General features: G+C 40.9%; 2 protein-coding genes across 14 annotated transcripts in view; one reads left to right on the top strand and one right to left on the bottom strand.

Annotated features, from left to right (window-relative positions):
- fer1l6 (fer-1 like family member 6) overlaps positions 1 to 26,137 on the top strand; it is a gene marked incomplete at its 5' end in the record, with an annotated part of 80,373 nt that overhangs the window by 21,575 nt on the left and 32,661 nt on the right. The window contains 10 exons of the mRNA XM_080903106.1: positions 9,892 to 10,048; positions 17,522 to 17,708; positions 17,995 to 18,096; positions 18,240 to 18,330; positions 18,424 to 18,541; positions 18,708 to 18,930; positions 21,134 to 21,242; positions 21,388 to 21,634; positions 22,728 to 22,848; positions 24,150 to 24,250. Coding sequence (XP_080759232.1) covers positions 9,892 to 10,048; positions 17,522 to 17,708; positions 17,995 to 18,096; positions 18,240 to 18,330; positions 18,424 to 18,541; positions 18,708 to 18,930; positions 21,134 to 21,242; positions 21,388 to 21,634; positions 22,728 to 22,848; positions 24,150 to 24,250 — 1,456 coding nt within the window. The remainder of the gene's footprint in view (positions 1 to 9,891; positions 10,049 to 17,521; positions 17,709 to 17,994; positions 18,097 to 18,239; positions 18,331 to 18,423; positions 18,542 to 18,707; positions 18,931 to 21,133; positions 21,243 to 21,387; positions 21,635 to 22,727; positions 22,849 to 24,149; positions 24,251 to 26,137) is intronic.
- LOC308410033 (uncharacterized protein) lies at positions 815 to 9,205 on the bottom strand. 13 transcript variants are annotated; one of them, XR_013974102.1, is made up of 6 exons: positions 9,021 to 9,205; positions 5,686 to 8,348; positions 4,391 to 5,451; positions 4,153 to 4,308; positions 3,038 to 3,130; positions 815 to 2,033 (listed from the first exon to the last, which is right to left on the bottom strand). XR_013974102.1 is itself a non-coding variant. In XM_080903108.1 (6 exons), exons 3-6 carry the CDS (start codon positions 5,420 to 5,422, stop codon positions 1,716 to 1,718), a joined length of 1,599 nt encoding a protein of 532 aa, XP_080759234.1. In that variant the 5' UTR covers positions 5,423 to 5,451; positions 8,276 to 8,348; positions 9,021 to 9,179; the 3' UTR covers positions 815 to 1,715. The 13 variants fall into 13 exon arrangements, 7 of the variants coding, with proteins under 7 accessions (XP_080759234.1, XP_080759235.1, XP_080759236.1 ...); XR_013974106.1 differs by lacking the exon at positions 9,021 to 9,205 and adding an exon at positions 8,885 to 9,009; XR_013974107.1 differs by lacking the exon at positions 9,021 to 9,205 and adding an exon at positions 8,663 to 8,851.

The following is a 26,137-nucleotide window of genomic DNA, read 5'->3' as shown; positions in this document are numbered from 1 at the left end:
TTTTAAAATTACATGGTCTAATATTTACATTTAGCATATAACTGCAACATTATTTTTTCGTTTTTTTTTTTTTAAAGACTCGAAAGGACTTGAAATTCAAAGTTTCAGACTTGTGACTTGACTCGGACTTTTACACCAGTGACTTGAGACTCGACTCTGACTTGCCTGACATTACTTGAGACTTGACTTGAGACTTGAGGATAAAGACTTGAGACTTACTTGAGACTTGCAAAACAATGACTTGGTCCCACCTCTGATAATCAGACCATTTACTCAAGTTCATACACTCAAAAAAATAAAACATTAGATTTACTTAAAAAAGTTATGTCAAGTGGTTCCACACAACTGCTTTAAGTAACTTTTAAGAAATGTTGTTACTTAGTTTGAACTCAATACTGTTAAGTTAGATTTACGTAAGTGTATTGGCTAAATGTAACTTAATTGCAATGCTTAGCTGATACTTATCTTTGTTGCTTTAAGCCTACATAACTTGTTTAGGCAATATCTTTGTAATACTGTTACTTAGCTGGTACATAACTTTTCTGCTTTAGAAGGACATAACCTGGTTAGGTAGTATCTTTGTAAAACTGTTATGTAGCTGCTACATAACTTTGTTACTTTTGAATTATATAAAATTGTTAAGTAATTTCTATTCAATACAATTACAAATAAATCATTTACACTGGTTACTTCCATACAAAATAGCAAAGTTTCTTAAAAGTTACTTAAAGCAGTTATGTGGAACCACTTGACATAACATTTTTAAGTAAATCTTAGGGAGATCTTTTAGGAAGAAATGAAGACAGCACCCAAATTATCAAACACAATCCTGCCTTTAATAAGCACATTCAGTGCATATAAAATACTTTTTTCCAAGCACAACAGCTTAACACAAAGTGCAATCAATGCAACTTGTTACAAATTCCAAGTGAATATTTTGTGCAGAAAATGTAGATCAGTATAAAGTGCTAACCAACTTGTCGTCAAACTAAAATGATTAAAAAAAATGATCCAACAAAGTCCTGTCTTTACTAAGCACATTCAGTGCATATTAAATACTTGTTGACAGACCGAAAAGACTGTAGAGCCGTAGCTTAACACAAAGTGCAATCAATGCAGACAACTTGTTACAACTTTAACTAAATACTTTGTGCATAAAACAATATTTTACTTCAAAGATCAGTGAAGTGCTAACCAACTTGTCTTTCAACTGGTCCAGAAAGCATCCAAATTATCAAAAAAAAATCCTACATTTTACAGGACGTTTCAGGAATTATTTTCAAACACTGATAAGCATGAAAGAGCAAACTAAACTCATTTAAAACAGTGAAAATTGGCTGTTTTGTTCAAAAACTGTACTGTAAAACAGTGCTACTCAGTTTTTCAAGTTATGGTTACATCCCAAGTTGCAGACAGCTGCCAAATGTCACATTCTTTGAAATATCAAATCACAGCGGCCTAACCGCTAGAACTTTTTAAAATGTCTGTCATTTTCTGTATGTTGTCAAGTAGCAGTAGAAGAAGTGCAACACCAATTTTTTAAGTAACAGTATTTTGCTAAAATGCAAATGAACATTATTGTTCTCTAAAACTGGTGAATGTTCCCAAGAAACAGTACTGACAATGAAAAAAAGTGTTTATGAACAACTTAACTATACCTGAACGTAAAGCATTCAAACTAAGTTAAGCAATAAGGGCCTCCCGCTTCCTCCTCTTTATTCAAGGAGTTTGTTTCTGAGCACTTGAACTTTGTTTGATAGCTTCTTAGCATCAAGTCCCATCAGTACTTTCTGAAAAAACTCAAAAGTGTACCTGAGGTTGGATGGGTAGCTCATGTTTAAAGTGTAGATCAGGCCGAACAACAACACAACAGCAGTGGCAACATCAGGAAGATCTCTGAGCACAGCGACACCCTCAATTATGATACCAATGTCTTCTGCCGGGTCAAGGTCACGCTCTCCTTCTGTTTTGATGACGTAGATGCCAATGAGCGTCTTCTCCATTTCACTTTCGGCCTCATGGAAGTCCACATCCTAAAAAAATTAATAAGTAAATAAACATAATACAAGTTGCAGGGTTTCATATCAATTAAAGGGATATTCCACCCAAAGTGGAAATTTGTCTATTACCATAAATTGCCAAGAGTTAGATAAGTGAGAAAAAAGCATTTTGTAACCAGCACAGTACATTTCTGATCTTATACCCATTGTTCCTGGTGAGCTCAATAATCATGTCGACTGCAAATGAAAAGTAAAAAGTAACACGACGGATTTGCAGGAGGAGGCGATTTAGACTTGGGCCTACATTACGGTTACGCCAAAGCACCCTGTAACCCGCCATGGCATAGCACTTGGATACAACAACAGTGGTTGAAAAAGCCTCTGGTTTCCATAAATAAACACATATTCGAATATCCATGCACCATGCAGCGGCGGCTTACAGTGTTGTATGTGGTAACCATAATGTATTCCCAAGTCTAAATCTACTCCTCCAAATCCTTCAAGTTACTTATTACTTTTCATTTAAAGTCGACATGATTATTGAGCTCACCAGGAATAATTCGTACCATTAAAGAGTCATTTGCAACCAAAATGCTTATAGTTCCCATTCACTCCATTTTTTAAATGCTAGGCAAAAGCAAATAGACTGCTGCCGGATCAGGAGAATTATTGCACTGGTTACAAAATTATTTTTTCTCACTTATCTTACTCTGGGTAATATGGTAATAGACCAATTTTCACTTTGGGGTGGAATATCCCTTTAAGCTGCAAAACAGTAGACAGCTCAGAGCGAGATGAGAGGTGTTGGTCCATCATCTGAGTACACGGCAGAACAACAAAGCAGAAAGACAGTACACTCAGCCCACATTACACCCCAACTGTAATGGCAAGGGTCACTCCCGCATAAGCTTGTGCTTTTATATCTCCAATAATGTTCTAATTTTAACTTTTTGTTATAATCTAATGAATGTGTGTGAGGAAAAATTACCGTCAGTTAAATTTTTATTACTGGAAATTGTTTCTATTTGATTACTTGCCTGATATTCTTTGATCAAGCTGTTCGGATCTTCATTGAGGTAGACTGCAAGTCCTTTCAGCGTACACACTCTTCTCATTGCAACTGTGTCGTTCTGTAAAACATAAAAGCAAATTTTACTTAGCTAAACTTTAAAGACATTTTCAGTTAACTTCAGCAAAATAAATGTATATAATGCTTTGAGAAAAAAAGTCCATGACACACTACAGAAGAACAACAAAATTTAAAATAAAAAAAATTAAGGAAAGAAGGAACATTATCATTTGAAAAAATGTGACGAGCAAAAAAAGGTAACCACAGGATCCCAAAAAAAACAGAAACCAGACCAAAAACAGCAGCATGAAGAATCCAGTGAGGAAGAGGATGAACAAGAGGTCACACCAAAGCCAGCCTGAACAGAGGATTTTTTTTTTAAAGTAAACCACTGAGTCCACTGATCTAAGGCTTAGGAGGAGAGTTCCAGAGTTTGGGGGCCACAGCAGCAATGATCTGTCACTTTTGGTCTTTAGACTGTTGTGCACTACCAGGCTTTGATCACTGGACCTCAGGGACCTGCTGGGGGTGTTGGGACTGAGAAGATCTCCATTGTATGATGGTGCTTGTCCATGTAAGGCCCTAAGGACCAGAACCAGGATCTTGAAATGAACCTTGAAGTTGACCAGCAGCCAGTGACGCTGGAAGAGAAGCGGGGTGACGTGGGTGTGTTTGGAGGACTTGAACAGGAGGTTTTGCAAGGACAAATGAAAAAACAGTTGTAGTACTAAGCTCAGAGACCTCCCTTTATCCCGTCTTGGTTTGAAAGGTGCCTGATGGCAGTTTATTCTAGCTTCAGCTTTTCTACTGTAAATGCCAAAATTCTCCCCAGGGAGCCGCGGCAAATCCCGTTTTGGAAACGCTACTGTCCTGTAAAAACAGCTTTTAATTCTGGCAATTTTTTTTTATAAAGTATCCAAATCAACTTAAAACTTTATTACTGTGACAACACTATCATGAAAAAGACAAAGAATAAACAATCCCATAATACCAACATTAAACTTTACCTTACAATAGAAGGAGACAACAAAATCATATGTATTAAAAGAGGGAATGAAGCATTGAAAAAAATTAATTCCAAACCTCATCAATTGCAGCCATGATTTCTGTGATCTTGCGTCCAGATGTTCCTCCCTTGTTTCTGAAGACTTTGGTCAGTTTGGTTGTGTTGTTGTCCAGCTGTGCCATAAATGTGGATGTTAGCGGGATCGTAGTGATGCGCTGGAATTCAGCATTTATCTGTAAAATAAACAAATGTTTAGCGTGATGGGTTTAAAATATTGCATGTGGAGTGCATTTGCAGATCAACTGATTCAGTTACCTCACGTGGAGAAAAAAGAGCTGGCCATCGGCTTTTAAAGTCAGCTACGAAGGGCATGTCCTGAAGAATTTCTTGCCTCCGGTGAGGAAAGGTTTGGGCCATTTTTGCTTTGATGGTTTCATTGTTGTTCTTCTTCTTGAACTCTGAAAGCAGCACCAACCTTTCTTCTTCCTGACTCTCTCGGGTTTCTCCAGCTGGATAATCAGGGCAGAAATTCACCTCTGCTCTCCTGGGTTTCTTGACTTGGTTGGGATGCACATTACTGTTCCCTCTTCTTTTGAGAGAATTGATGACCAACTCACTACACCCTAAGTTCTTCAGTTTTCCACGATAGTTTGACATTTTATACTTCAAACTGATCTTCCATGCAGAAAATCCAGTTTCTGAACCCTTCTCTTTCAAGCATGGATGCTTTACAACCAAAGCTTGGCAAACATCACTAAGATTGCTGTCTGAAGGGTAAGCTTTGTACTTCATAATTTCTGAAGACAAGCTCTCTAAAATGTCAGACTTGAGCTTTGGTTTTAGGGTTAAAAGTGTTCCATTGGCTTGGAATTCCTGGTTGCCTTTTGTCAATTGCAGCTCTACATCGAAGCTAAACTCAGGTATGCGAAAGTCCAGTGGCCAGGCTTCTGATCGCAGCGTGGAGTTTGCTGAGCTCGAGGAGCTTGATGACCTGGATTCTGGCGATGACAGTATATCTGTGTCATAATCAGGGTTGTGGCCAGAGCAGGGGCTACCCAAGTTAAATGAGGACACACTGCTTTCATTACTACCAGTGGATGTTTCTGGAACACCTGTTTTAATCACTTTTATTTTGTCCATGTCTTTTAGATCAAATGTGGATGTCATGTTAAGGAACTGATTAAAATCTGTGTCCATGTACTGCAATCTGAACTGTTCAGAAACTCCGCACTGATTTTCAATCTCCGCTTTGAGCTCGTTAACATTCTTTGGTATCCCCAAAGGAAGGGTTAACTTGAGTGCGTTGTTCTCCCCCAGGATTATCAGAAGCTTTGTTGGGGCTGTCATTTCTGATGTCCCAATCTCCAACTGTTACTCTAAAAAATAAGTGCAAGAACATGAGCAGGTGGTTCCCAAACTTCAGTACATGTTACATTTTTTTAGTGGTATTCAGAATTTTGCAGCACAATTTTTTTTCTAGTATTTTTACAAGGCTTGAAACATATCCGAGTAGATTTAAGTTCTGGTCCAACTATTTTTAAGAACCAAACTTTGAGAAGTACTGCTATACAGCACAAAAATTAAATCGGCAACATGGACATTAAAATTACCTGAACAGTGTATGTATCTCTTTAATGTAACCATGCGAGAAGCTCCGACTTGGTAGTCACAAAGTGGATAACAATCCACCAGATCCTCATGTGCAACAAGAGAAATTTCCTTTGGAGATGGGTCAATTTTGAAGGATCCATAGTGTTCAGTGTACCACGAGCTCAGTTTTTTTTACTATAAACACCAACGAATCTGCCAAAATACACATCTGCAGGATTTCAGCAAACTCTGGCAGACCCCCCAGTGATCCATGTACTATTAACATGCCCTTCCTGTAGTAGATGCCTGCAACAGACACACTCTGGGCAAGGCTAACTACAGCTGTGTCAGGGTACTTTTCAGCAAGACAATGTGCAATTTCACGTTTGAGAAGTTCTACTGGGACTGCCGAGACTCGTGAAACCTCAAAAGTGGCTTTGCTACAGCCTGATGAATGCATGTAATGGCCAATCATGAGCTGGTGTTTGGTTGACAAAGACAGGGTTATGTTTTTGAAGCAGTTTGTGTGTCTAGCAACTTTTTTAAAAAAATGTGTGCTTTGCCTCGAATCTGATTGTCCATAATAAGGCAAGTGGACCAAAATGGCGAATTATTGAGGGATAATGAGCCAGAAAGTGATGTTTTGGCAATGGTCTTCTATCTGGGCATACTTCTTTGTACCTTTGATGGTGGTCTAAAATCTTACTCTCCAGGTATGCAACTGAGTCACTGTTATGAACAGGACACACAACAAGCTCAACAATATCCTTCAAATCTAGTAGAAGTTCCCAAGCTGGTTCGTTTTCAGGTATGTGTTGTCCAATAATAAGTGGCAGAAGTCTTAGTAAACACCAATTTTCATGTGCATTGCCACCAACAGTTTTTTTACTAAGAAAATTGTGAGGCAATTTCTGAGGGCGATTAGTCTGATCCCCTCCTTTGTAGGGAAATGACTGAACAAGTCTATTTAGATTTTCAAAAGTGATGTACTTCTTGCCTATTAGTATTCGAAGGCACTCAGCTATCTCAAAAGGCACAATACCTTCAAAAAGGTCATGTGCAAGATCAGGGGGGAATCCTGCAGTGACCTTGAAGAAAGACAGACTGTCTGCCAAGACACACGAGCTTTTCACACCACAACAAGCTACCCCTGTCTCACGTGCAGTTGCTATGTGTACACGATGGAGCTCCTCAGTTCTCAGAGAAAAGTCACTATTTGTAGCTTTTGATTCAATTTCTGAGCGTGTAGCAGTACAAAACCTGCAAAAGTAATCTCCAGAAAAACTTTCCACAAAACCGGCCAATCCATGAGCTCCGAGGCTGTCTGCCACTACATATTGGACAGTGCCTTTAAAGTTGACCCCTAAATTGTCAATGAACACTCCCTGCTGCTCTAAAATGACAAGGTCTTGCAAAAGTGGCTCAAATATTTTTGAATAGCCAAAGGTCCTAAGGTCCTCACTTTTGCACAAGAGAGCCAAATAAATAGAAGAGAGGGATGAATGACTACCTGGTGGCAAGTTACCTAAAATCCAGTAAACTGAGCAAAGTTTATGCTTTTTCCGTGATGTCCCCAATGGATTGCAAATTTCGAAATCATCAACATAAAGACAAATAGAGATTCTTAGTTCACCGCCTGAGAAAAACTCATTATTTTGAAAATGTAGACCATCTTTATATGATGTATACTTTTCCTTATTTACAAAAGGATTCTGATTGTGGCTAGTGACAAATTTGTTCAGTATGTTTTCTTGTTTAAATATCTGCTGTAATGATTTTAGAATAGGAATATACTGAAAGGTCCTCTTGCTTTGGGAGTCGAGAATGTATTCAATTGGATCAATTACTTCAAAATGTTTTCTGTAATACTGTCTGCGTTTGAAGGCAGTGGCAAGTGTGCCGTCCTTTTCTATGGCTTTTAACAAAGGGTTAAAAGAAACTGCCTTTGTCAGTTCTTCAATAACAGGCTGGTCTAGACAAAGGTTATGATTCTTGAGTATGTCTACAATTACTTGATTTGTCAAAGGCACTGATGCACAGCTTATCAGGTAGTGCAATTCTGAAAGCAACTCGTCAATTGCTATGCTGGGAACATGAAAATAGTTTTCCAACTTAAGTAAAAGAGATGCAAAATTAAGTTCTATTACATTTGCCAAATCTTCAGTCTCACTTGTAGTTGTATCGTGATCAATATTTGCACTTATGTCCTCTTCTACAATAGTGTCTGTACTGTCATCAGCTGATGTTTGGCCTACAATAGTGTTAGCAATACCGATTTTGAAGTCTTTTAAGGTATAAGGATTGTGTTTCCTATTTCGATGAGACTTGAATGTACCATAGATATTTGTTTTGAAAGAACAACCCTCAAACATGCAATGCACAGTCTCGTTACATTTTAGATGGTTGTTAATGTGAGAAAAATACTCCTGCTCCGAAGCTATGTTGCAGCAGGAACACAAATGGCAGTTAAATGTTGCCAAACTCACAGACTTGTCTAGAGTTCTTTGGGTATGTGATCTGCTTAAGTGGCTATGTAGAGCATTCCATGTTTTGAAAACACAGACACAATCAGAATAGGCACATGGATACTGCTGTCTACTATGAACTAACCTGTAGTGTTTTAATAACAGAGCTCGTGATGACACCACTTTTTTGCACAATTTGCACTGCCACATCAACGTATCTGGGGGAGAAGCACAAAAGACATTTTCATTACACTGTCCCTGAAAAAACTAAATAATTTGCACATTGTTAATGTTTCATATTAATCAGTTTTATTTTTAATATTGTATGCTACAACAATGAATTTATTGATCTACATCATCACCACTGCATATTGTGTAAATGTGTGTGTAATCTGACATTAAAAGTCGAGTGAGAAATCCCATGGACATTGTACAACATTAATGCAGTTCATCTTACACCAGCTTACTAAATGCTTTCTGCAAGCTACATCAAAACGTAAGCTGAAATATTAGACAGAAAATACACCCTAACCTGTCTGCTAGCGAGGAGCGCTTCTCCACTGTTGTTGGCTAAAGTGCAACGCAGTCAGGCGTCCGAGTATAAACTTGGCGCGAAAGTGCGTGCCGGACCGAATGCGCTGCCTGTACCGACGCGTACCGACGCATACCGACGCTAGCGCTACACTACATTTGGGCTGAAAACAGAGCTTTGCTATTGCAATGGAGTCCCCTCCAAAATCATTTGGAAACTCACGTGCAGCAAGTCCACGTTAGCAAACCTTTACCGGGCAAAACCCTGCCTGTACTCTTTTCTTAGTAGCACTTGCGACATTAACTGACGTGTGAACATATATATGTAGACGGGCTTTACAAGAAAAATGACTTCTTACCTGATTTTTGGACAAAAATGCGGCTGAACCAGTCCACATGGCGAAGAAATAGCAAGCTTGAGAAAGAGGGTGGTGCGCATGCGCATTGGCCCTTATTTAGGCGGGCTCTGCACGCAGCAGTATGTGCAGAGGGACAAACCTGTGAATTTACTCAACAATGTTACGTTGACACAGTTCAATGACTTTGTGTAACAACAAAAAGTAACAACATTTCATTAAATTTGCACAAACACTTTAAGGATTTTTGCAAAATCGAGTTTATTAAGAACAAACAACAAAATCTACTTTAGTAAAAGCAGAGATAGGCTGAGTTCATTTTTTTGAGTGTAGGTGTGTGAAGACAGACGAGGGAATAATTTTGGCAACATAGCGTATGTAAAGTAGCTTTTCTAGTGGAGAGTTTTAGCAGATTGGTCAAGATAAAGGCAAAGCAGCCTTTGAAAACTGTTTGCTTTGTGACGAACTCTGACCTGTTTGACTGTCACAAAAAACAAACCAACAACAAGACTCAGTGCCAAATTCTAATGAAGTGATCTTCTACAGAAATGTGTTTGTGCCAACTTGGCACAGACTCATGTCTGGTTATAGTTCGGGGCGATTGTGGCTCAAGAGTTGGGAGTTCGCCTTGTAATCGGAAGGTTGCCGGTTCGAGCCCCGGCTCGGACAGTCTCGGTCGTTGAGTCCTTGGGCAAGACACTTCACCCGTTGCCTACTGGTGGTGGTCAGAGGGTCCGGTGGCTTTGGGGTCCTTAGGGACTAGAAAAGCACTATACAAATACAGACCATTTATTTCTCAGATTATTGATTTAATTTCATTTATTGAATTTACCTGTTCATAAATCACACTAGTGTCTCTTCCTTACTCCTGTAGGTCACCAGTTCATCAATAAGTGGGCAATGCTAACCGAAGGTGGTGACATTAGCACTGGGGTCAAAGGTTATATCAAGTGTGACATCAGCCTTTCATCGAAGGGAGATACCATGCAGCCAGGACAAAAAGCAAGTGATGCCGAGGAGCAGATAGACAAGTATGAACCATCTTTTTAATGTCATTCATAATTTAACTGACCCGATGTTTTTGTAGATTTCGTAGAAAGAAACATAAATTGTCTGTTTGTTTGTTTTCAGTCTAGGATCCAGTTTTCAAGATATCATTTTCAATATGTCTGTGAAGGTTCTCAGTCATCCAGGTCACGGTAGTCTAAGGAGCTTGGAAAGAAAAGTCAGGACTTTTTAAAATAATAATGCACATAATTATTTTAGATTTCCATATCACTCCCATAGGGCTTACAGTTTTTTCTGATTGCTTAAGCACATTTTTTGTAACTATTGGCTAATTTTGCAAAACTCTTCACACAAATAAGAAAACCTGTCACCCAATCATCAAAACATTGTAGTTCTCTTGCAAAAGCAAACACAGCTAGATTAACTCTTCACACCTTCATAAAAATGGTGTTTCCGTATCAAACAGTACACACAAGCCATCATCTACTAAGCACACAATGCGCCAACTGCACACTGATGGTATGAATACAAAACACATCTGGCTTTTGCTTTCTCTGTGCACAAGGTAGGCTATGTCAGTTTGAGCTCATACTTCTGTCATAGATCCATAAGCATAGAGGGATCCAAACTTCAAGTACTGGTGTTTATTCACACACATCAAAACAAACACAAGTGTTTATTTCCAAGTATAGGATTATTTGCAATCGCCATAATGACTATATGGGTTACTTGGTCTGCAGTGAACATGCTTCCTCTGCCCCCAGCATCTGGTCATCTAGCAACTCTGTAAAGTAACAATTTCAGTATTTTTACATCAATGGTATTGGTGTGTTTCTCATCAGCATACGGCAGTGCTACAAATCTTTGTGCGAAGTGACTGTACTAACCGATTCTTATTTCAAGATGTCCTTATGGTGCTTGCTACAGTGTAGCGGCTCGAGTTAGGCTGGACCCGTTGGCCAGCTTCCCTCAGGGTCATTCCACGGTTGATGACATGGTCCACTATTGTAGCTCTGATGTCATCAGCAATTCTATTTCTTACTCTTCCTACCCTTCCTCTCCCCCCTCCTCATCTTCCTCTCCCTCCTCCTCGTCTTCCTCTTGCTCCTCCTTGTCCTTGTCGTCCTCTTCATCCTACTTCTTCACCTCCACGTCCTCTTCCTCGGCCTCCTCTACTTCTCACTCTTCCTGCTCCCTCCATTGTACTCCGCACACACAGCTTACCTGTATTATAGTGCTTAGGCTGATTGCAAAGTGAACTGATTATCTAAAAAAGTTTTCACATGTGAAAGTGTGCCAGACAGTTGGCAAATTAGTGTTAATGATAGCCATACATGTGTATACTTTTGCTAGGAGTGTGTTGGAAATTTGGTAATTGAGTGTTGTGCAGTGAATTGTGCCTACAGTTTTGCAAAGTGTGTGTTACAAAATTGCAAACTGAGTGCAAAGCAGTTTTTGTGCTTTTAGTTTTGCAAACTCAGTGAGTGGTTTTGCTATAAGTCTGAATGGTTTTAGAGATTGTGCTACAGGAATCACAGTTAGGGTTTAAGCATTCAGAAAAAACTGTAAATCTGGGACTCTCCACCATTTGACCTTAGAACTGAAGAAGCTTCTCGGATGAGAGGTGAAACATCTTCAAGCAACTTAAAGAAGTCCAGACGCTTTTCTTTCCAAGCTCCTTAGACTATCATTTTCAAATTTTGTGTGATGGTAGATGCCAGTACCAGCTCGAACTGATTAAATTTTTCTGAAAACCAGGTTAATGTCAAGGCCACCAAAGATTTTACATTACCCACAATTTTTATGAACATCAAAACAATATACTATGTTTTGATGTACATGAGTACCATTGGTTGGCAAAGCATTTGATCTTCACCTTTATTATAAATGCTAAAAGTCAAAGTAGACCTATATTGAATAATATATCACATGACAGGGCATGGAGAAAGCTGCAAAACACCTCCCAGTTCATTGTTCCTTCAGTGGGCTGGTTTCAGTCATTATGCAAATGTACTAAGATTGAAACCTGCAGTCAGCTGAGACTGAAGACGTCACCTGATGATGACGAAACGTTTCTCCCACAAAACGCTACGTCCAGATGAACAGAACCAACTTTTGGAGATTTACTTTCCTGGATGATTGAGATGCATCAACACACTTTTTTTCAGTACAAAGCCCTACAATGTTACAAAATTCCATGAATATATCTTAAAGTCTAAAGTTTTTACTGCTTATAGAAGCTAAAGATTTCATTCAAGTTGCTCCGATCATATGAGTAAAAAATGACACCTGTTTCATTTTCATTTTAGAATGTAACGCTTCAAAGTCATAGGTAGAAGCTCCAGGTCAGACGAATTAGGAAAATCTTTCTCTTGAATCATTTCCAAACGTTAGAGCAATATATTTATCATTAAGGGACACATTTTTTCAATACAACATTATTTAACATTATTATTTGACTTCATAATGACAATTAATTGATATATTACTCTAAATGTCCATGTTAACAATGTTTCAGTTTCAGTTTTCAGGTTTTTTTTGTCATATGCAAGTTAGCACAGGGTCAACATTGCAATGAAATGTGTTTATGTGTTATGTTGACATCACCTGATCTATGAAAATAATGCACATCATTATTGGAGATTTCCATATCACTAATACTTACATCAGCATAAAACATCAAGGTCTTAGTATAGTTGTTGTATAGTATAGCACTTCTTATCCTCCCGTACTTTCCCGTATTGAGACACATTTTTTAATGTCATTTATGTAAATAAATCAGTCAAGGAGATGCTGTGAGCACCACTGTGCTTACGTGAAAAACAAACTTGACTGTTGTCCACATCACAATGAAAAGAAATATTGTTCTTCTGGAAAATAGTGCCAAGTGGCACCTGGTACAAAGACAAAAGGTGGTCCAAGAATGGAAACTTATGTTACTCCTCAAGGGAGGGAAGCAGAGGTGCAGCTAAAACTATCAGTGCTGACACAGAAACTTATCAGAGAGGAAGGACCTAAACCATTGGAGAGCTGAGGCAGTGATGCCCACCCACCAGTCATGATCCACAGTGTCAAAGGCATCAGTAACATGCAGTGGCATGCAAAAGTATTCGGCCCCCTTGAACTTTTCCACATTTTGTCACATTACAGCCACAAACATGAATCAATTTTATTGGAATTCCAGGTGAAAGATGTTACGAAATCAGTTTCACCCGGTTCTTTTTATTCCTCGAAGCATCCAGAGATGGCACCGGAACTCAGTAGTCATTCCACAAAACCTTTATTCATCTTCATTTAAGCATGCATCTTCTAGAAGGGAAGACGTGCCAGGCCGGTGTCCCTCTGCAGAATCTTCCACCTCTTTGTTAGTTACAGCCAGCTTTATAGAAGTGACCCCATCATGAAACCCCCATGGTGCGCTGCAAACCCTGTGTGTCTGTGTTTATGCACGAGCATGTGAGTGCCTGTGTGTGTGCATACCCGCGTGTCTATGTGAGTGCACGTGAGTGACTGTGTGCGCGTACCTGTGTGTATGTGTGTGTACGTGAGTGAGTGAGTGTGCATGTAGGTGTGGGTGTGTCGTAACAGTTAAAGCACTGTGTGTGTCTCTGCATACGTGACTTCCTGGGGGTCATAAAAGTAATCTCCTCACCCAAGCTACACCAAATTCCTCTACACAACATAGAAAACAGAGTTAACATATTATAAACACTGAGACCCCCACTCTGCATCCACTGGGTCGTTGGCCTCTTGTTGTCTTACATTTACAGATAAGCATGTGGAGAGTCTCCTGCAAACCTACTTCTAAGTTTATAACAATTATGAGTTTTTATTAAAGGTACAAGCATCAGCATCAGCAACCCCCAACTGTAGCTTCCTGTCTCCTGGCAGGCAGGCAGACCCCCAGTGTCCATAAATTCCTTTCTCTCTAAACAATTACACTCTCAGGCTACAGCTAAGCCAAACTGAAACACAGACCAATCCCTCCTTATTCCTCTGATCTAAACAAATTTAACACATCATATTATAATAATTATTTTCTTGTACTCCCAAAGACCAACACAAAGTGGTGTACACGTGAGAAGTCATACATGACTCCAAACATGTTTTACAAATAAATAACTGCAGAGTGGGGTGTGTGTAATTATTCAGCCCCCTGAGTCAATACTCTGTAGAACCAGCTTTTGCTGCAGTTCCAGCTGCCAGTCTTTTAGGGTCTGTCTCTACCAGCTTTGCACATCTACAGACTGAAATCTTTGCCCATTCTTCTTTGCAAAACAGCTCCAGCTCAGTCAGATTAGATGGGCAGCGTTTGTGAACAGCAGTTTTCAGATCTTGCCACAGATTCTGGATTGGATTTAGATCTGGACTTTGACTGGGCCAGTCTAACACATGGATATGTTTTGTTTTAAACCATTGCATTGTTGCCCTGGCTTTATGTTTAGGGTCGTTGTGAACCTCCGCCCCAGTCTCAAGTCTTTTGCAGACTCTAAGAGGTTTTCTTCCAAGACTGCCCTGTATTTGGCTCCATCCGTCGTCCCATCAACTCTGACCAGCTTCCCTGTCCCTGCTGAAGAGAAGCCCCCCCAGAGCATGATGCTGCCACCACCATATCTGACAGTGGGGATGGTGTGTTCAGAGTGATGTGCAGTGTTAGTTTTCTGCCACACATAGCGTTTTGCATTTTAGCCACTAAGTTCCATTTTGGTCTCATCTGACCAGAGCAGCTTCTTCCACATGTTTGCTGTGTCCCCACATGGCTTGTGGCAAACTGCAAACGGGACTTCTTCTGGTTTTCTGTTAACAATGGCTTTCTTCTTGCCACCATAAAATGGTAAATTACCATAAAGGCCAACTTTGTGCAGTGCACGACTAATAGTTGTCCTATGGACAGATTCCCCCAGCTTCACTGGGTGAATGGGTTAAATGCAGAGGAACTATTTCCCTATGGGGACTAACACGCACACTTTTTTTATGAGCTGTAGATCTCTGCAGCTCGTCCAGAGTCACCATGGGCCTCTTGGCTGCATTTCTGATCAGCGCTCTCCTTGTTGGGCCTGTGAGTTTAGGTGGACGGCCTTGTCTTGGTAGGTTTACAGTTGTGCCATACTCCTTCCATTTCTGAATGATCGCTTGAACAGTGCTCCGTGGGATGTTCAAGGCACACTCAGTGCTGTGGTGAGTATTAAATATCACTTTGTATTAGTTCTGCTGGGTTATGCAACATGATATCCGGAGGCAGTGCCGCTGTGCAGCATTTCTGCAAAGAGTGTGGCCCAGGTGCTGTTTCAGGTCATCTCCCGAGTCGTTATCCCGAAAGAGGTACTAGTTGACCAGAACACATTGTTCATTGTCACACTAAAAGAGCTGTACGAATTATTGAGTAGTAAATATGTTCGGACCAGCGTCTGCCACCCTCAAGCTGACAGGTTGGGGGAGCGGCTGAATAAGACTATAAAATCCATGATTAGTAAGTTCTTTCATTTGGATGGACACAATTGGGATCGCTGGTTAGACCCTCTGTTGTTTGCAGTGCAGGAGGTGATCCAGGCGTCCACGGGATTTTCTCCTCTTGAAATGAACATCTTTGAGCCAGTCCAAGGGCTGCTCGAATCAGAGATATCAGTACAGGGAGTGCAGAATTATTAGGCAAATGAGTATTTTGTCCACATCATCCTCTTCATGCATGTTGTCTTACTCCAAGCTGGAAAAGCATTTGCAGAGCGGCTTGGATTATAAAGAATTAATAAACCACTGAAGGTTGTATCGGGGGAGCTCAAGCTTCAATCGAGATTCATGTTACTCATGCTCAGTGCTACAGACAGATGATGTACAGGGAGTGCAGAATTATTAGGCAAATGAGTATTTTGTCCACATCATCCTCTTCATGCATGTTGTCTTACTCCAAGCTGTATAGGCTCGAAAGCCTGCTACCAATTAAGCATATTAGGTGATGTGCATCTCTGTAATGAGAAGGGGTGTGGTCTAATGACATCAACACCCTATATCAGGTGTGCATAATTATTAGGCAACGTCCTTTCCTTTGGCAAAATGGGTCAAAAGAAGGAGTTGACAGGCTCAGAAAAGTCAAAAATAGTGAGATATCTTGCAGAGGGATGCAGCAGTCTCAAAATTGCAAAGCTTCTGAAGCGTGATCATCGACCAATCAAGCGTTTCATTCAAAATAGTCAACAGGGTCGCAAGAAGCGTGTGGAAAAACCAAGGCGCAAAATAACTGCCCATGAACTGAGAAAAGTCAAGCGTGCAGCTGCCAAGATGCCACTTGCCACCAGTTTGGCCATATTTCAGAGCTGCAACATCACTGGAGTGCCCAAAAGCACAAGGTGTGCAATACTCAGAGACATGGCCAAGGTAAGAAAGGCTGAAAGACGACCACCACTGAACAAGACACACAAGCTGAAATGTCAAGACTGGGCCAAGAAATATCTCAAGACTGGTTTTTCTAAGGTTTTATGGACTGATGAAATGAGAGTGAGTCTTGATGGGCCAGATGGATGGGCCCGTGGCTGGATTGGTAAAGGGCAGAGAGCTCCAGTCCGACTCAGCAAGGTGGAGGTGGAGTACTGGTTTGGGCTGGTATCATCAAAGATGAGCTTGTGGGGCCTTTTCGGGTTGAGGATGGAGTCAAGCTCAACTCCCAGTCCTACTGCCAGTTTCTGGAAGACACCTTCTTCAAGCAGTGGTACAGGAAGAAGTCTGCATCCTTCAAGAAAAACATGATTTTCATGCAGGACAATGCTCCATCACACGCGTCCAAGTACTCCACAGCGTGGCTGGCAAGAAAGGGTATAAAAGAAGAAAAACTAATGACATGGCCTCCTTGTTCACCTGATCTGAACCCCATTGAGAACCTGTGGTCCATCATCAAATGTGAGATTTACAAGGAGGGAAAACAGTACACCTCTCTGAACAGTGTCTGGGAGGCTGTGGTTGCTGCTGCACGCAATGTTGATGGTGAACAGATCAAAACACTGACAGAATCCATGGATGGCAGGCTTTTGAGTGTCCTTGCAAAGAAAGGTGGCTATATTGGTCGCTGATTTGTTTTTGTTTTGTTTTTGAATGTCAGAAATGTATATTTGTGAATGTGGAGATGTTATATTGGTGTCACTGGTAAAAATAAATAATTGAAATGGGTATATATTTGTTTTTTGTTAAGTTGCCTAATAATTATGCACAGTAATAGTCACCTGCACACACAGATATCCCCCTAAAATAGCTAAAACTAAAAACAAACTAAAAACTACTTCCAAAAACATTCAGCTTTGATATTAATGAGTTTTTTGGGTTCATTGAGAACATGGTCGTTGTTCAATAATAAAATTATTCCTCAAAAATACAACTTGCCTAATAATTCTGCACTCCCTGTATATGCAAAAGCTTAAGCTATTATGAGACTTGCCTTTGTGCTGCTCATCCCTCCACTTGTTGCTCATAATTCGTAGCAAAAGTGTATGGTTTATTGTCATCCTCAGGAACCTGTTGATTCCAGAGGGGTTTCCTTCTGAACGACCATGGGCTCGTTTCTGTGTGAAGGTGTATCGAGCTGAAGGCCTTCCCCGCAACAACTCCAGCATCATGGCTAATGTCACCAAGGCCTTCATAGGAGAAAACACAGCACTCATAGACCCATATGTTGTGGTCAGCTTCTTCAAACAAGTGGTTGGTTAAATGTCATTTATTAGCAGATAAGTCTGATCATTTATATTTAGAAATTAAACATAAAAGCTACTTTTCACTGCCTCCTTGTTCTGAGGGTCACTGGGGCTGGTATCTCTGCAGGTGATTTGGGAGGCTTTTACACTAGAGTGTAAAATTATACATTTATACAGTGTTTTACTATTTACATCATAAGCACTTTGCACCAGGAGCCCCCTCGCAGTGAAGTGGCAGTACTCGCCACTGTGCAAATCAATATCACGTTCTAATCATTTACTCGTCCCTTCAGGGTCGGACGTCAACACAAAAGTCGACAGCAGATCCAGTGTGGAATGAGCAGATTGTCTTCACTGAAATGTTTCCTCCTCTGTGTCAGAGACTGAAGATCCAGGTATGAACGCAGAAGTGCTCACTTCATGTTTGTATGTAGTTTCACTGTAATTTACACTTAGAAAGAGTCATGTTTTAAGTCCATAATCACTGACCTCATATCAAACTAATGTTTCTAGAATTCTGGCTTCTCTTTCCTCGTAGGTTTGGGATGAGGGAAGCATGAACGACGTTGCCATTGGAACCCATTACTTTGACCTGAGATGCATCTCCAATGAACAGGATGGTGACAGAGGTAGGAAACAAAGTCCATGACACAAGAATTACTGAGGAACTGTTAGTTGATCTGTGGTGACTTTTATATCTCTTGTTTTTATTATTTCTCCAGGGTTTTTACCAACATTTGGCCCTGCTTGGATCAACCTGTATGGGTCTGCTCGAAATTTTTCTTTGGGTGATGACACAGGGGAGCTTAATGAGGGCATTGGAGAAGGTGTGTCGTACAGGTAATATTAAAAGTTCATTCTGAGAAAAACTTATTTTGGGGTCTTTACCTTACAACATAAAGTGTCTGTTGTTGTGATTTGGCACTATGTAAGTAAAACTGAATTGAATGGAAAGGAACTGAATTAAACTGAAACCAATGAGCTGCCCGATTTCTGTTGGTATCAGGGGCCGACTCTACATGGAGCTGGCTGTTGAGATTCTGTCGGGAGGGACAGGGTCAGACTCCAAACTTAGCCGTATTATGAAGCCAATAAAAGATGCTAAAGCAGGAAAAGCTGGAGGGAAAGATGGGAAAACCCCTGCAGGAGGAGCAGGCACAGGTGGAGCTGCTGATGATGACAAAGGAAGAGCTGCAGCAGAGGTCCTGCCTGTGGATCCTCCTCCTGTGGTAAGAGGAGTGTGTGTGTGTGTGTGTGTGTGTGTGTGTGTGTGTGTGTGTGTGTGTGTGTGTGTGTGTGTGTGTGTGTGTGTGTGTGTTCCAGTATTTTATCAGTATTTACACACTGAGGTTAATTATGGAGTTCCACAGGGTTCAGTGCTAGGACCAATTCTGTTTACATTATACATGCTTCCCTTAGGCAGCATCATTAGAAGACATAGCATACATTTACACTGCTATGCAGATGACACCCAGCTCTATCTGTCCATGAAGCCAGATAACACACACCAATGAGTTAAACTGCAGGAATGTCTTAAAGACATAAAGACCTGGATGGCCGCTAACTTTCTGCTTCTTAATTCAGATAAAACTGAGGTTATTGTACTTTAGCAATGGGTGCCATTTAGCTCAGTGCATTGAACAGGCAACCACATGTCGTACAACTGAAAGTGGCCAGCCCAGGTGTGAGTCCAACCTGCCGCCCTTTACTGCATGTCTTCCCCTCTTTCTTTTCCTCTGCTTTCCTGCCATTTCTTCACTGTATCTGTCAATAAAGTTGTAAAAGGCCCCAAATAAAAAATACAAAAAAACCCAGCAATATGATATACAACCAGGTGCCTACTCAGCATGGCATTACCTTGGCCTCCAGTAACACTGTGAGGAACCTTGGAGTCATTTTTGACCAGGATATGTCCTTCAATGCACATATTAAACAAAGAATTCAAAATCCTGCTCCTCACATACAAGGTCTTAAATAATCAGGCCCCATCTTATCTTAATGACCTTGTAGTACCATATCACCCTATTAGAGCACTTCGCTCTCCCTCTGCAGGCCTACTTGTTGTTCCTAGAGTATTTAAAAGTAGAATGGGAGGCAGAGCCTTCAGTTTTCAGGCCCCTCTTCTGTGGAACCAGCTTCCAGTTTGGATTCAGGAGACAGACACTATCTCTACTTTCAAGATTAGGCTTCAAACTTTCCTTTTTGCTAAAGCACATAGTTAGGGCTGGACCAGGTGACCCTGAATCCTCCCTTAGTTATGCTGCAATAGACGTAGACTGCCGGGGATTCCCATGATGCACTGGGTTTTTCCTTTCCAGTCACCTTTCTCACTCACTATGTGTTAACAGACCTCTCTGCATTGAATCATGAGTTGTTATTAACCTCTGTCTCTCTTCCACAGCATGTCTTTATCCTGTCTTCCTTCTCTCACCCCAACCAATCACAGCAGATGGCCCCGCCCCTCCCTGAACCTGGTTCTGCTGAAGGTTTCTTCCTGTTAAACGGGAGTTTTTCCTTCCCACTGTCGCCAGAGCACTTGCTCATATAGGGTCATATGATTGTTTTGTCTGTATTATTGTAGGGTCTACCTTACAATATAAAGCACCTTGAGGCTACTGTTGCTGTGATTTGGCAGTATACAAGTACAATTGAGTTGAATTGAACCTAATTCTGAGAGCTTCCACCAAAGCTAAATATATCAATTACACAAAAGATTTTTCTAACTGGGAACCATAAAACCATTGCGTTAACAACATGCTGAAAAAGCATCTAATGGGGCAACATCATGCTGCCTTTTTCTAAAGTCAGATAAAATTCCAGGACTTTTGGCAGGACTTGCAAACAGTTCATGATTTTAGTAGTTTTACTGACCTGCAATGTCTCCCTCTGGATGAGAGCATAGTGAAGCGTAAGAATGCATTTAGTAAAGTAATTAAGTATGGTTGAAATGTAGTCATACTTTAAATATTTCAATTTTATGCTGCTTTCTAGTTTTCTTCATTATTGTACTTCAAACCACTTTTTAATTGTTTAGATTTCTCCTTTCATGCAGATTTTAAAATATGGTTCTAGTGATTCTCTTTTGTGTCTGGGGATTCAAAGCGCTTTATGCAACATGCAGCATCCTAATAAATAGCCTAATAGCATCTAATTATGATTAAAAAGTGTAAATACATGTTTTACCATTTGTACAGTGCCACTTTTCATCTATTTTTCTATACAAAGGCACATGAGCTTGAAAATTAAACACAGGTTTCACATTTTTCTACACGCTTGTACCTGGTACTTGGTCCCTCGTGTATCACCTCACTGAAAAATTCTGGAAACCTCCGTGTCTCCAGATGGATAATTACTTTCTCCATTTAGGTTGTGCAAAAAGAGTATTGTGCAAATTTCAGAGAAATGAATACATGAAGATGTTTCTGTGTCCAGCTTAATGCAGACGACAATGAGAGCTTCCTGCTGTTTGGTGCGTTGTTTGAGGCCACCATGATTGACAGGAAAATTGGAGACAGGCCTATCAGCTTTGAGTTCTCTCTCGGTAAGTGGATGTGTGGAGTGTTAAGGAGTTTAGTGTCCTGCTAATCATTTAGTCACATAATCCAAACATGAAGAATAATACCAGTCTTGCATTTATGTGGTTAATATATAATGAAACTATCATTTACTATTCCTCCCACTATCAGGTAACTATGGTAACACCTTAGAGTCTGCCCCTCAGCCCACTATCAGTTTCACCAGTCCTGCAGTCCCTCGGAGGATGCCAAGAGTGCTGGATTTCCCAGACACTAGTGATGTGTTCGGCTCGTTCTCTCTCAGCACCTCCCCTAACAGTCCTACTTCCCCCCTGCTACCCAGAGAAACTCAAGACGCTGCCATGACTTCAAAATCCACCACATCTCCAGAAAAACCAATCATTGTGGAAGGAAACAGGTTGAGTCACTTTGCTGATCCTTTGAAAAACATTAAAGTTCTTGTGGATGTCAGAAACTCTGTTCTATGCACCAAAGACAGCACGTTTAATTTTCATTGGACAGTCATTGCAAACCGTGGATTTCTTTTTAAAATTTGCAATAAAACATAAACAGTGCCTTTATTAGAAAGCACAGATAGACAGATGGAAAGAGAGCGGGTGAGTGACATGCAGCAAAGGTTCAGCCAACAGGAAGTCACGCATCATAAGCTGTCAGTGTACTAGTCGAGCTACGTCCCTACCATTACCTAGGCTCACGAGCTTTGTGCAGGGACTAAAAGAACAAGATTTCCTATACAAGTAATGGTAATGGATTGGATATGTATAGCGCTTTTCAAGGCACCCAAAGCGCTTTACAATGCCACTATTCATTCACTCTCACATTCACACACTGGTAGAGGCAAGCTACAGTTGTAGCCTCAGCTGCCCTGACAGAGGCGAGGCTGCCATATCGCGCCATCGGCCCCTCTGGCCATCACCAGTAGGGTAAAGTGTCTTGCCCAAAGACACAACGACCAGGACAGAGAGCCTGGGGACCGAACCGGCGACCTTCCGGTTACAGATGCGCTTCCCAACCCCCTGAGCCACGGTCGCCCCCCCAAGTATCCGAAATGAGCTTTCTCCTGGCCTCTCACTTACTGACAGGGTGAGGAGTTCAGCTTAGAGTAGAGCTGCTACTCCTCCACATTGAAAGGAGCCAGTTGAGGTGATTCAGGCATCTGATTTGACCTCCTGGTGAGGTGTTCTGGGCGTGTCAGCAGGCCTTTTATCGCCTCTGTGATTCCTCACATAAGCTGGAGGAGGTGGCTGGGGGGGGATGGAGGTCTGGGCTTCTCCCCTGTTGTTGAATAAGAGGTTGCATGGATGGATGGATGGATTAGGTTACTGGTGCTAATGATGTTAATAAAGGAGAGTCAATAATATTTAATAATAATAAATCACTCCTAGCCAAACCTATTGATATTAACAAATCATTAACAGTAGTGGACTGAAACAGTATCATTTTTTTTCTTTTTGTAAAGTTTCAAGTTTACAGTGTGTGTGTGTGTGTAGGTACTACATGTACTTGCCTCTGGAGAAGCAGAAGCCATGTATTAATGTGCTGAGTCACTGGGAAGAAAGAACCTACCGAATGCACAACTCAAACATGCTGGACAACATAGCAGTTCTTCTTGTATGTATACACACACACACACACACACACACACACACACACACACACACACACACACACACACACACACACACACACACACACACACACACAGAGCGAAACACATCTCATCTCTTTCAGTGTTAGTTCCATGATTGTTAGTATGCAAATTCTTATTCTTGGGATGTAGGCAGTGACAGTTTCTGTATATTCCTGAAAGTCTGTGGTGTTGTCGTGTGTGGCGGCCTGTGGTGGAAAAGCAGTGCCTCTGAGGACCCTTCTGGCCACACCTGTACCTGCTTACGAACTGGTTTGGTGACTTTGACCAGGGGCCTGTGGGAACCCATGGCACACCTAGATTTCTGCCTGTACTGACCCTTATGCAAAATAGGTGGAATTAAGACACAGTTCCAAAAGCAAACACAACTGATCAGTGCTGAGAGTGGTCCTGTTGCTGAGGTTGGGATGATCCTGTAATCTCTTATGAACGACCTCCAACGCTTCTATGACTGGGATGCAAGTGAAGACAGATGTAACATCTCTCACTGTACATGTACTGTTTATAAAATTAGGGAAACATAACCTGCACAAACAAAATAATTTGCAGGACAAATGGTTGACATCAATTTTGTTCGATTTGAAGAAGGTAGGGGGGGCAACTTCACTCACATGTGTTTATAAGGTTGGGGAAACCTACAGTCAGCTGAGACTGAAGAAGTCACTTGGATGAGTGACGAAACGTTTCTCCAACTGAAAATGTCCAGATGAACAGAATCAACCTTTTGGGATTTACTTACCTGGATGATTAAGCACGCATCAAGACGTTATTTTATTAAACATTTTAAAATGTTAGCAGCACAAACAAACATTTTTGCAGCACAAACCAGCACAAATGTTTGACATCAATTTTGTTTGATTCCATTAATATGGGGGGGCTAGTTGACCTCTAGAAATTTTTGTTAATATCTTTAAAATAATAGCGGCACAAACAAAAATTTCTGCAGCACAAACCAGCACAAACCAGCACAAACGTAGCACAAATGTTTGATACCACTTTTGTTGGATTTGAAGAAGGTGGGGGGGGGGGGCAACTTCACTCACATCATATCTTAAAGAAATGGACTGTCAACAACTGATGTGTGTTGATGAGTGTGTTAAAACTTCATTCTACTGTATATTAAGACACAGTGACACTTGATACATTTGTTAAAGTGAAAAAGTGACTTGGCTTTGACTGACCTGATAACTGTGTCAACATATCACCTACACTCACCTACACTCACCTACACTCGTGAGAGAAACTTCATCTTCATGTCTTGCAGGAGGAGGGGGTGACAAATGCATGGGAGCTCCACAGAAAGTCAGATCCTGCAGCCGAGCTGCTGATGAAATCTGTCCTCCAGGACTTTTGTGCAGATGCCAGGTAATCACAGCAACTCTTTACAGTTTTTACCGAATGCCTAAACACTAACTGTGAATCCTGTAGCACAATTTCTAAAACTAGTCAGACTTATAGCAAAACCACTCACTGAGTGTGCAAAACTAAAAGCACAAAAACTGCTTTGCACTCAGTTTGCAATTTTGTAACACACACTTTGCAAGACTGTAGGCACAATTCACTGCACAACACTCAACTTCCAAATTTCCAACACACTCCTAGCAAAAGTATACACATGTATGGCTATCATTAACACTAATTTGCCAACTGTCTGGCACACTTTCACATGTGAAAACTTTCTTAGATAATTCGTTCACTTTGCAATCAGCCTAAGCACTATAATACAGGTAAGCTGTGTGTGCGGAGTACAATGGTGGGAGCAGAAAGAGTGAGAAGTAGAGGAGGCCGAGGAAGAGGACGTGGAGGTGAAGAAGTAGGATGAAGAGGATGACAAGGACAAGGAGGAGCAAGAGGAAGACGAGGAGGAAGCATGTTCACTGCAGACCAAGTAACCCATATAGTCATTATGGCGATTGCAAATAATCCTATACTTGGAAATGAACACTTGTGTTTGTTTTGATGTGTTTGAATAAACACCAGTGCTTGAAGTTTGGATCCCTCTATGCTTATGGATCTATGACAGAAGTATGAGCTCAAACTGACATAGCCTACCTTGTGCACAGAGAAAGCAAAAGCCAGATGTGTTTTGTATTCATACCATCAGTGTGCAGTTGGCGCATTGTGTGCTTAGTAGATGATGGCTTGTGTGTACTGTTTGATACGGAAACACCATTTTTACGAAGGTGTGAAGAGTTAATCTAGCTGTGTTTGCTTTTGCAAGAGAACTACAATGTTTTGATTATTGGGTGACAGGTTTTCTTATTTGTGTGAAGAGTTTTGCAAAATTAGCCAATAGTTACAAAAAATGTGCTTAAGCAATCAGAAAAAACTGTAATGCTACTTTGTGAGCTAACTGTCTCACGTGGTTCACTTCCTGGGAAAATAAAGGCCAAACAATCAACTTAAATAATTAATTTAAATTTGAATAAAAATGTATTATTTTATAGCACAGAGCATAGCAGCAAATGTGATCTGACATTACAAGTCAATAAATACTGAGAACAGAACTCCTACAGCAAAAACAGTTTACTTAATAGTTGTCATTGTTCTAATTTTAGACATTCAAACTCCATTGTCACATTTTAAGCCATGACAGACTTAACAGACATTAACTTTGTCCATGGAATTGAAGCTTAGAATGTCTTCATAATGACACCATCCTTCCATGCTGGAGACCAAACTCCTGCAACGCTTGTACGGGGACTAAATGGCCCATAACCCCAAATTCCTGAAACACACAGGGGGAACGTCATCCACCCCAGGGGCCTGGCCACCAAGGAGTTGTTTAACTAACTCAGTGACCTCATCCCCAGTGATGGGCAGTGATAGACGAATCAGCCCACTCCACTCATCTCCAAGTTCTGCTTCCTCTACAGAAAGGATTAAGGAGTTCCTCGAAGCATTCCTGCCTATATAAATTGCATTTATTACTTCTAGGCTGGACAACTGTGGGCTGGACACTTAGACAGTATGGGAGGAATTACTAGAAATTAACGAACAGAATATCCAATTCGTACATTTGAAGCAGGATTTTTATCCACTGGAGCTACAACAGATGGAAGAGATTTTCACCATTTCCCCTCTGTGGCTCCAGAGACGGAGGAGACACCGCAGTGAGAAGTGAGGCAAGCGGAGCGCCTTACGTGCTAGCTAACAAGCTAACCCATACAGACCATCTCTCCCCATCCTTTTTGTCGCCAATACCAGGACCCGCGCTAACAAGCCAGACCAGATCCAGCTGAACAGTTGTGT

Source organism: Rhamphochromis sp. 'chilingali' (assembly GCF_963969265.1).
Source record: "Rhamphochromis sp. 'chilingali' genome assembly, chromosome: 14".
Lineage (NCBI taxonomy): Eukaryota > Metazoa > Chordata > Actinopteri > Cichliformes > Cichlidae > Rhamphochromis > Rhamphochromis sp. 'chilingali'.
Note: the sequence above shows the minus strand (reverse complement) of the source record. Positions and strands in the feature narration are given on the sequence as shown.